Raw genomic sequence first — 11,390 nt, forward strand, 5'->3', positions numbered from 1 at the left:
CACAGTAGGGAGCAGACTATCAGGATAGCCCTGAGCTCAAGACTAAGCTCACCGTTCAGACCCTAGTCAGTCAAGAATAACCCTCCCAAATTTTACTGCCTCATTTGTAAGTAGGAACACGTTCTCTACCTCACAGGAATATGAGAATACGCGTCGAATTTAACAGACCGTGGTAGATTGAGACAAGCCCAGTACACTGACCAGACATCTGGGTACACTGAGTGCCAAGTTCATCTGTTTTGTGTCAGGTTTTTTCTAACTGCCCCATTTTGTAACACACAACCTTTTGTATGTTAGTACTTGGACGGTGAGCACATAGGAGGTACTCAAAACTTGTTTCACAACATGAATTAACTAACAGAGCCATTTCATGGGGGAGGACAGAGAAACAGACTCTTACTTCACTAACACTTTTAGAGCAAAATTTAAGACTGATTCTAAGAACTCCAAAGATGGCGTCTCCTATTTGTAAATAATTGGTCCACAACAGATGATAGCAGGTAACAACTATCTTGCCCTACTGGAGACTCCCTTTTCCCCTATTTTTCATGAATAGGCCTACCATTTGTCCCTTTGCACTACATAAACTGGACTAAACAGGGGACACTCGCAGCAACCACTGGCTTTTGGTAGCTGTACCGCAACGAATAAAATAGAGGCTCTTATAACACTCCAATACCAGCTCCTGCCTGTAGAATGTGCACAGAATCATATTAAAAACTAGGATCTTGGGGCTGGCCCAGTGGCATAGTGGTTAAGTTTGTGCTCTGCTTCGGTGGCCCAGGGTTTGCAGGGACCTACACAGTGCCCATCAAGCCACGCTCTGGAGGCATCCACATACAAGAGAGGAAGATTGACACACATGTTGGTTCAGGGCCAATCTTCCTCACAAAAAACAAAAACTAGGATCTCATATTAACAAATTAGACACAGGCTCTGAAAATAATTTCCTAATTCCCTCATTAAAGGATTTTATGATGACCCATAATCTAAAAATGAAGGTACTGCTAAAAAGCTTACCAATAAGAACATAAGCCTGGTGTTACACCTTATTGACGAGTCCACTCTTAGCCCTTTGATTAGTTAACATTTCACGTCACTTTCAGAGCAGCTTCAAACACTCCAATGTTACAACTCGTGTCAGTACGTTAGGGATGTTATAGGTCTTAAACGGTTCATTACCTTTTCACATTAATCATTCCAATGCTAAATAAAACAGCGCTAAGAATTAACTATTGGTGCTTGATTAATAACTTCAGGGTTAATACACAGCATCTTAATACAGCCAGATCTCCAGTGCGCTAATTTTTGAGCTGAAGACTAACTCTTACGTTTTCACTTAAATTACCATTATACATTTAAAGTTTAATAGCGTAGTATGTTTATAAATGTACTTTCACTACTTACACAGGTCTATTTCCACATGATTCTGTCGGCCAGCTAGGTTTTGGAATTCTTGGTTTAGAATACAACATATCCAGAGTTAAGATCTAGTTGTGGCAAACAGATTTACTATCTGCAAACTTAAAAAAATTAGGAGCAAAGCCAAAAAGCTCATTTCCTTCTCACACTAAGCTTACACTTTCCCCATCTCTCAACCTTTTTTTTCTTTTTTGAGGAAGATTAGCCCTGAGCTAACTACTGCCAGTCCTTTTTGCTGAGGAAGCCTGGCCCTGAGCTAACATCTGTGCCCATCTTCCTCTACTTTATATGTGGGACGCCTACCACAGCATGGCATGGCAAGTGGTGCCATGTCCGCACCCGGGATCCGAACTGGCGAACCCTGGGACTCTGAGAAGCGAAACGTGCGAACTTAACTGCTGCACCACCGGGCCGACCCTCAACGGTCTTATCTTTCAGGTATAAGGTGAGAAAACACTTGATATTAAAATTAATAGAATATGGAAATTACAAGTGAATTAACTGTATGGGTAAGTTGATAATAAAGACCAAAAGCAGATAGAGTTTAATGTCTTTTAATAGCAAACTTACAGGAACAGCACAGAAGACAGACAACATTAAAAACATGTACTTGCATGTAGGACAACTCAGTTAGAAAAGTATAGTGAATGGATGGAATCTACTGTATGATAAAAATGCTACAAACACCATTTAGTTGCCGTCAATAAGAAATTTACTTGTTTTAAAAAAATCCAAATGCTGGCATTGTCCAGAAAAATTTACCAGGTTTATTTATAATTGTTATAAAGTTGAACTGCTGGAACTTGTTCACTGAAACACTTTGACTTGCATTAATGCTTTATGTCCCCGCATTTATATTAAAAATTCACACACAAATGAAAATGGAAAAACAGCCAATACCTGATTTCTGTCCCCTATTTTTCCACTTGCAATCATATACTTAGGTACCTTTTGACCCCATGGAAAAAAAATATCTAACGTTCAGAACTACCAATAACAGGAAGAAGAGATTTTTTTTTTTTAAAGAATGAAATGTTTCCCCTCATAGTGGACTCTTAAGCACGTTCTCCACGTATGCGGCGTGCTAGCTGGATGTCTTTTGGCATAATCGTTACACGTTTGGCATGGATAGCACACAGGTTGGTGTCTTCAAAAAGGCCAACCAGATAGGCCTCACTTGCCTCCTGCAACAGAAATAAAGAAAAAAAATATTAATGGTATTGTTACAGCAGTTAAGATACATCTCTATCAGTTAAAACAATGAGGTTTTTGAACCCTTGAAAAACTTCCTTCTTCTGATGTTGACTATTTTACCAGTCTTACATTTTAAAACCTACTACTAAGAAAGTTTAATCTTTCTAATGCTAATATGTGATTTCTAATTAACTGAAATGTGTCTTGAGTAAAGCAAGAAATCCAATTTAAACTAACATTCTCATCTTTACAAGATAAATGGAACCAAGTAGCCAAAGCAATAACCGCTCCCCCACCGCCAGGTCCTCCTTACTCTGACTCTTACACTCCTATACAGCTGTTGGAGCCTCTGCCTTGCCAAATAATGCGACACAGCTGACAATGCTCTCCATCACACAGCCCTCCCCTACCTTCCCTTCTACACTTCAGTTTTATCACTAGAGTCCTACAGGTCCCAGAACACACCAGACTTGTGCTATTTACATACTTTGACCTATTTTGCCTAGGGTTGTGATCCCTGCCCCACATCCCTAAGTCTACCTTCTTCTCTGTACCCCAATCTGTAATGACATTTGGTACCCTGTAGAATTAATGCTGAGCCCTCTGGATGTTCCCGTTACACTGTAAGATTCTTTGAAGGCATCTTATTTTCACTATTACTCAAAGACTGCTGCCTATATGACTTGTACACTGACGCTTGGCATGGAAAGAGAAAAAAGGGGAGCTTCTATTTATAATTAATAATTCCAATTATTAGTACATCTTACAGTTGTCAAAAAAGTTGAAGAATCCTTTAGTCTAAGTTAAAACACCTGCTTGCTCATTTTGGAATGAAGAAAAGTACTGCTCTGCTTTAGTCCAGTCATTAGCCAGACTGTCCTGGTGAGCCAGGGGCATTAAATGAGGGAGCTTACTCGACCTTCTCTCTTTTTCTATATGGAAGTTATTTCTCTGTTCAAGATATATTTACAAAAGATGTAGATTTTTATACTTGCTATTTTTGTCTTAATAAATAAATAATTTCCATTTTGGAATCTTTACGTAATGATAAAACTAAAAAAGAAACACAAAATACTCAAGCAATTCAAACTCCCTAATACCCCATAATACAGACGATACACAGATGGGAATAGCTCGACTTGCTTTTTACAAGCATTCTGACTTTGTAATAAAACCATTGAGAGTCTGCTTTTAAAAGCATTAACACAGCAACAAGTAATTCAAATGGCTTACAGTATTATTTCATCTTATGAAAAAACTATTCCCTTCACTTTTATACCTTCAACCTTTGCAGCCTTCTCTCTCTCTCCTGTAAATATTTGTTTCATTTGAATTTTACTATCCCTACGTGTCTTTCTGTAGCATTTGTTATCAAGAGCCAGGTCTTGCCTACCTCCCCGGTAAGGTCTAGCTCAAGGTTATTCCATGAAGGAGAAAGCAAGCACTCCCCTTGCCCCCGGTTCCCAGGTGCAGGCAACCTTGAATTCCTCCCAATTCCTTGGCACTCACAGCCAAGAGGGCCTTGCAAACCAGCCACCTTTTAATGCCCAATTACTTAATAGAGATCTCATCTTATTCTCACAATGCCTTGCCCTCAAGTAGATGTTCAATAAATATTTGTTTTTTTTTTTTTTTTGAGGAAGATTAGCCCTGAGCTAATTACTGCCAATCTTCCTCTTTTTGCTGAGGAAGATTGGCCCTGAGCTAACATCTACGCCCAGCTTCCTCTACTTTATATGTGGGACGACTACCACAGCATGGCTTGCCAAGTGGTGCCAGGTCCATACCCGGGATCCGAACCAGCGAAGCCTAGGCCACCGAAGCAGAACATGCAAACTTAACTGCTGCACCACTGGGCCAGCTCCGCTGCTTTGTTTTTATATCTAACCCTAACTCAAATTTGCAGCTTTTCTATGCAATTGGTCCCTCCTATCTTACCTATTCCAAAGAAAGTATTAAAAGCAAAACTCCTTAATATTCAGGGAAACGTTCTTGGGATATTCTAGCAATGGGTAAAAAGTTTGGAAAACATGGCACACTGCAGCCTACTCTTCAGGGTTCACAATGCACACCAGATACTAGGTCTGATGTTCCTCAGGAAAAAAGGTTTAATTTTGTTTCACCCAATATATCTCAGGATTAGACTCACCTAGAAAGCTTTTGTAAAATGCAGCAGGACGAGCTGCTACATGGACAAGCCAACAGGTCCTGTGATTCCAAGACCATTTTAGAGTGGTATGATCTACAGGCTCCCTGGTACAGGTATAAGTCGCTTAATGAAGGAGGCACGCTCTGAGAAACGCGCCGTCAGGCGATTCTGTTGTCCACGGAGCCTACTTACACAAACTTAGACGGCGTAGCTTACTACACACCTAGGGTACGTGGGACCACTGTCGGCACACAGCACTTATGTGGTTACGCTATGTGTGCCCCTACTACTCCGATGTGGCAGGTGGCAGCTGGGGCTCCCACTGCTGCTGCTTTACAACCTGGCTATTGGTTTTATGGGGTTGTGTCTGGTCACCTCTGGGAGAAGATTCAACGCTCAGAGCGGGTTTGATCATGACCCATATATTACGAACGTCCCAAAGTCTCCTAAACATTAAGGCTATAATGGGAATTAAAGACCGCCATGTTAATTTGTAGCCCAATGAACATAATTAATTTTGAGATAATCACAAAAAATATCTATCTTACAACTGGAAGGAAATATTATTTACAACATTTTGAGTATATTCAATGCCTGACTCTTCTACCATTTCAGGACACCAACGTCCATTTGTAACAGACACCTTAGTTCAAACTGTCAGACACTGAGGCAAAGGCTCAATTGTAAGTTAGTCACTTCTTGATTACCTACGGCAAACCCAGACCAACTTCTCTACCACCCTCACTGGACCGCCTCCCCCTCTCATTTAGTTGTACTGGAAAAGTGGTAAACTGGGTAATTCTAAAGCCAAAAAGAAAGTGTCATTTGGAATGCTAATTCAACGGCTCTCCTCTATTACCCTATTTCCATTAGCAAATTCTCCATCTCTACGTCTTTAGAACTGAAGTCTGTGTATGTCAGAGCAAACACAAAACAAAAGAACCTGTAACAAAGGTTACTGTTTCCAGTAAGGTAAGGGCTATTTAACGCTTGCATACTAGAGGCAGCAGAGGTGAAGATTCTGTTCAAAACCAATACAACACACTTACTGACACACCCAGAGCACACAACTTAACAGCAACAACGGAAGTCTAAACATGAATTAAAAAAAGACAATCGTCTTTTACCCAGATTGTTTAGTAATCTCAATTTACAAGGCTTTATCACTAACACTTAAGCTAAAAAATGTCGGTCTTTCAAGTATAATGCTGTGTTCTTCAAGCATAGTTCTGCTAACTGTAACCAGAAAACAAAATTAGCAGCTTTCTATCAATGCTTGAGAATCTTAGTAATATTTATACATTTAAAATATAGCAGGGAAAATGTAATTTGCAATTGTTGTAATAAATGAAATGAGATCCAAAAATAAGCAGCGATTAAAACAGAAAATAAAGTTTTAAGTAACAGCACAGGAAGGTTTTAGTAGTTTGAAATTTCAGTAATTTCAATTCATTGAGAATTTAATGGCTGCCTCCTCCTGGAACTCACCAATCAAATGAAGTCTAGACTAACCATAGAAACAGCTCAACCAATTAAACTCCAGTGCAGAATCCACCTATCAAATCCTCCTTACACATAAAGCAAAAGCTTGGCACAGCAACAGCAGCTTTAAAAACCCTCCAATGGAGTGTTATGTAGATTCCGGACCCTCCCCACAGAAGCTGATTCAGGTCTGTGGTGGTGCCTAGCAATTTGCATTTGTAATCACCTCTAACCCCATGCTCTGATGGAGGTGGTAGTCTTACTATACTTTGAGATGTACTGATTTAAGGAATGCCAAACACTCAATATAAAACAGGTTACTTAACTGATTAATGTTAATAATACTCACACACCTAATCAAACATCTTACTTGTGGACATTTCAAATTTTAATCTTGTCACAAACTACAAATATCTCAACTATATAACCACCTCTAAGACAGTATTTCTCCAAGTTCTGACACCCTGGAGCTAAGATTAAATTCAGCATGTTTCCCATTTAAGTGGAAACTCATAGTCCTCCTTTAGCAAACCACAAGGCTTCAAACCCCCGTCCCTCTACAGGCCCAGGATCGCCTTTTGGCCTGCCTTTCCCGTCAACCCAGTCCTCACTCTCACTCACTGCCTCTCATCTTGGACTCCTCAGCGCCGCCTATTCCCGCCCTAGACACTATGCTCTCTCCACCTGCACCTGCCTCCTCAGGGCCAGGACAGTTACTGTGATCATCAGTTTACAGCAGCCACTGTTTGAAACCGATTACCAATACAAACTTTGAGCCGCGTGTCTGCAGACCGTCCTGCAGTGCCCGTAAGCCAAAACAGAGCGTCTTTTTCCTTTACACACAGTTCTCAGTGCAATATTTACAATGGTCTAATGGAACGCACAGTAGGTTTTAGAGTCAAACGTGTTCAAATTACGATTGTGACCCAAATGGATTCGAATTACATTTTCTGTGTGTATAATCTTGAGTAACTTAACCTTAACACCCCAACAGTGAAATACAGATAGCACTGACTCACAGGCTTGTGATGATTAAGTTATATAAGCATATGAAGATATTCAGAGTTGTCCTGGCACACAGCAGGACCACCAACTCTCAGAGCCTTTCCCACCCACCATTTTACCTGCAAAGCACCAATAGCTGCGCTCTGGAAGCGCAGATCTGTTTTGAAGTCCTGAGCAATTTCTCGCACCAGACGCTGGAAGGGAAGTTTGCGAATCAGAAGTTCAGTGGACTTCTGATAACGTCTAATTTCACGGAGTGCCACAGTACCAGGCCTTTAAAAAAATCAACATGAAAGAAATGGTTACCAAATGCATGAAAGGATGAGTGGTCAGCTATAAAGAAACAGTCATTCTTCAAAAAATAAACCGCCCAACTACTCTTCAGCCTCTGCATCAAATTTCACTTATCAATTCATGACCTGAACATTCGTGTCTATTAAGAGTAACATAACAATAACTTTAAAGCAAAAGGCATAATATTAACATTAAAGGAGATTCCTGACAGGGAGTTTATCAAAAAGTCCCATTTATTTTCTTCATCTTTAACATTTATATATATACACGCCTCTTAACTTCTGTTATAATTACAACTTGGGACGGTATCAGGCCACTAATATAGAAGTCAAAATTCTTCAGACTCTTCTTAATTTGGCACCACTCGCCTCCTTCCCACCTGCACCCTCAATTCTTCTAAAAGACCTCCCAACACAAGTACATTTGTGGTATGTAAGCTCAATTTCCCAGAATCTCTTTACTTTACCTGCCCATCCCTCGTCAATGATTACATTTGAATTAATGAATTAAATTTGATTGTGCAGTGTATCTTCCACACAGAAGAGGTTTTTTTTTTAAAACTAAGTAACTATCAGCAAGAAATGGAACTCAGTTCTGACTTATTTCCCCCACTGTACGAGCTTTAGTTTAGGTTAACTGTAAAATCATTTGCAGAGGCCACCTAAGCACGGACACCTTCTGCCCTCTAATGGCAGATGCCTTTAACAACACTGCTCAGGGCAGTTCAAAACCAAAGGCGCCCAAAGGAGGAAATAAACCGACTCAAGTAAATGAGGGATGGGAGCTTTACTAAAACAAAACATCCCATCTTGATTAAACTATTTTACCAAAAGCAAGGGTGTCCTCAAAAATGTATTTTAAAAATCCCACTTTACTATTTAAAAAATATATACTACTAACAACGGCTAAATAAAACGTTATTCCGTCCTATTAACGTTCTTTATGATGCAATAGGTCTCCTTTGGGCCACGGGTAAGATTATGGCTTCAAAATTATACAAGTTCCCAATAAAACCTAACAGTAAATTTTGCACATATTTTTAAGTATTAGTAAATACTCAAAAGGAAAAAAACATCAGTTTCCCTAGAGCAAAAAGTTTGCTTATTATACATCTTTTCGTTAGATCACACGGATACTGCTTCGGCAGACAGACTTCGCCCCATTTTTTCCTTTCCTTTCTGAATACCTGTAACGATGAGGTTTCTTCACCCCTCCAGTAGAGGGCGCACTCTTGCGAGCGGCTTTTGTAGCCAGCTGCTTCCTCGGGGCTTTACCACCGGTCGATTTGCGGGCAGTCTGCTTTGTACGAGCCATGGTATAGAGACCTCCTTACTTACCTACCAGCATTAAAAAAACAAAAATCACCATATGCCACTGCCAAACATACAAGTTCCCCTGTCACTGCCCCCGCCCCCGAAATCTGCAAATTATGCTCCGTATAAAAACATAACGTCCGTAATGTTATATAATTTGAAAGGGTGCAGATTATGCCTGCCACCCAAATACGACTTCTTGAAACAAACTGTAGTACTAGAAAATCGTTACCATTCACGCAAATCATCTCTCAAAAATCCCCAAATCCGAGCGACCAACGGCAAAACAAAAAGACCCCCCCCCCCAACAGCCTCGGCTTCCATTTCTTTAATTAAACTAGAAATTAGAAATGTCTGTAAACATTCGAGCCACAAACAAGTCAAAAGAACGAAGCCACAAACCAGAGAAGGGTCGAGTCAAATTACTGCAAAAAAAAAAGGTCTTAGCCCCCCCCAACCCCGCCGCCGGCCGCCCCCCCGCGAGCCCCCCGCGCCTGGCAGTTGATAGATCGCTGTAAATATCTCAAAACATTCCCGGTTTTGCATCTTTTACAGCTGTGTTGACAAAAAGGCGTCTCGAAAAACAAGAGAGGAACAACAGCGAGCACCAGCGAGCCTTCTACAAAGCGCCGTCCTCCGTCCAGTCCTCCGGGCTTCGCAGCCAAATAAAAGTGCCCCGCACCCGGGCTGCAATTAACGCCCGGGACCGGCCACCCGGCGGCACGTAAACTTTTGGGTTCGCCTCCTCCGGCCCGGGTCCCGGCCCCCGGCCCGACCGCCCCGCGCCCCGCGCGGCCACCAACTCGGCGCCCAGACCAGAACAAAATGGAAACAATCGCCCCACGTATCCGATTCCCTGCCAGACACACAAAAACACCAAAACGCTCGAAAAAACCCCCCGATCCCCTGCCACGTGCCGCCCTCCGAAATGCAAAAGTTTTTTTTTTTGCATTTCCAGAGCATCAAGTTTCCGCTTCTCCAAAAAAGGAAAGAAAAAAACAGGTCCCTCTTTAAAAAATTTTTCCTCCTTTTTCGAAATGGGGAAGAGAGAAACGGGGGAGAAAAATATGGTCGGTGACCAGAGAGGAGAGACAAGATGGTGAAGCTGAGCTACAACTGTGGGGAGGCAGCGGAAAGCGAGTTACCCCGGGGTGCGAAGCGGCGGCGATTTCCACCCCTTTCCCGCCCGAAAACTGGGGGCCGGGGCCCGGGGGCGGCAGTTAAGGGGCCCGCGCGCGTCGTGGTGAGGGTCTGGGGTCCCGGGAAGGGGCGGCGGGCGGCCTTTCAGCGAAGAAAGAGGAGCCGGGCGCGGGGAGGAGGGAGCAGCTCGGCGCCGCGGCGGCGGCTGCCGTTGGGCTGAGGCGGCGAGGGACGGGGGAGCCGCCGCCGCCGCCCGCGGGAGGCAAACTCGCTCCGCGCCTCCATTTCGGGGCCAAAAAGTTTGTGGGCCGAGCCCGAGGGGCTGCGGGGCCGCTCCCGCGCCGCCGGGGCCCGGCCCGGGGCGGACGGCCAGCGGGGCTCGGGCGCGGGGAGCGGGCGGACGGGGAAACTTACCCCCCTTCTCCTTCGGCTGGAGCTCGGCGAGCTGGAGGCGGCGCTGGCGTCGGAGAGCGACGGCGGCGCGGCGGCGGCTGCGAACACAATTGAAAGATGGCTGACACCGAGGCTAGCCCCCAACACACGCCGCCCCGCCCCCGCGCCGCGCGCCAGCCAATCACACACAATGGAGGGAAGGCTCGGCCCCGCCCCCGGCCCGCGCCCGCGCCCCGCCCCCGCCCCTCCCCCCGCGCGCCCGTTCGCCGGCGCGCGCTCGCCCCTCCCCGCGCGCCGCCCGCCCCTCCCGCGCCGCCTCGCGCCGTGTGTGTACAAACACAAAAGACGTGCCGGGGCCGCCGGCTCCAGGTCAGACGGACGCTGCCGCCGCTGCTGCCGCCCGGGTGCCCGCGCCGCGGCCCCGCACGCCCCGCCCGCTCCGGCCGCGCACGCCCCCGGACCCCCGAGCCCCGGCCGGGGGGCCCGCGGGCAGGCAGGGAGGGAGGGAGGACGCGGAGGCGGCGCGGCCGGTGCACGCCCGGCCTGCAGGCGTCTCGGCCGGGCCCGCGCGCGCCCCCGAGCGCCCCGGCGGCGTGGGGGCGGGGACGGAGCCGCCGGCCGGGCCGCCGCGCCCCAGTTGTAAACAGGCCCGACAGGAAGCTCGCGGAGCGCCGCCTCGGCCCGCGCCCGCGCCCGCTCGAGGAGGGGCCGCTCCGGCAGCCTGCGGGCGGGCGGCCGGCCCCGCTCCCGCCGTCGCTCCGGGCCGGGGGCCGCCGGGCCGCCTGCCGGCAACTTTATCGGCGCGGACGCCGGGCGGGCCACCGGGGCGGGCTGCGGGCGGGGCCGCGCGCGGTGCGAACGGGCTCGGCCAGCGCGCCGCCCGGCCCCTCTTGGGTGGCCTCTGTGGGGCCGCGGGGACCCGGCTCGCCGCCTTCCTGGGCCGGGGTGCCTGATGCAAGATGGCTGTGTTTTATAAGCCACTAAAACGATGTATGGAA

The 11,390-nt window shown here is 46.0% G+C and overlaps 1 protein-coding gene across 1 annotated transcript; it reads right to left on the reverse strand.

Moving 5' to 3' along the window:
- Positions 1–2,111: 2,111 nt before the first annotated feature.
- Positions 2,112–10,548, reverse strand: H3-3A (H3.3 histone A). Its single transcript, XM_023632813.2, has 4 exons — positions 10,414–10,548; positions 8,733–8,883; positions 7,372–7,525; positions 2,112–2,606 (listed from the first exon to the last, which is right to left on the reverse strand). The coding sequence occupies exons 2-4, from the start codon at positions 8,858–8,860 to the stop codon at positions 2,478–2,480; spliced, it is 411 nt and encodes a 136-aa protein (XP_023488581.1). The 5' UTR covers positions 8,861–8,883; positions 10,414–10,548; the 3' UTR covers positions 2,112–2,477.
- Positions 10,549–11,390: the final 842 nt, after the last annotated feature.

This window comes from Equus caballus, chromosome 30 (assembly GCF_041296265.1).
Source record: "Equus caballus isolate H_3958 breed thoroughbred chromosome 30, TB-T2T, whole genome shotgun sequence".
In the NCBI taxonomy this organism is placed as follows: domain Eukaryota; kingdom Metazoa; phylum Chordata; class Mammalia; order Perissodactyla; family Equidae; genus Equus; species Equus caballus.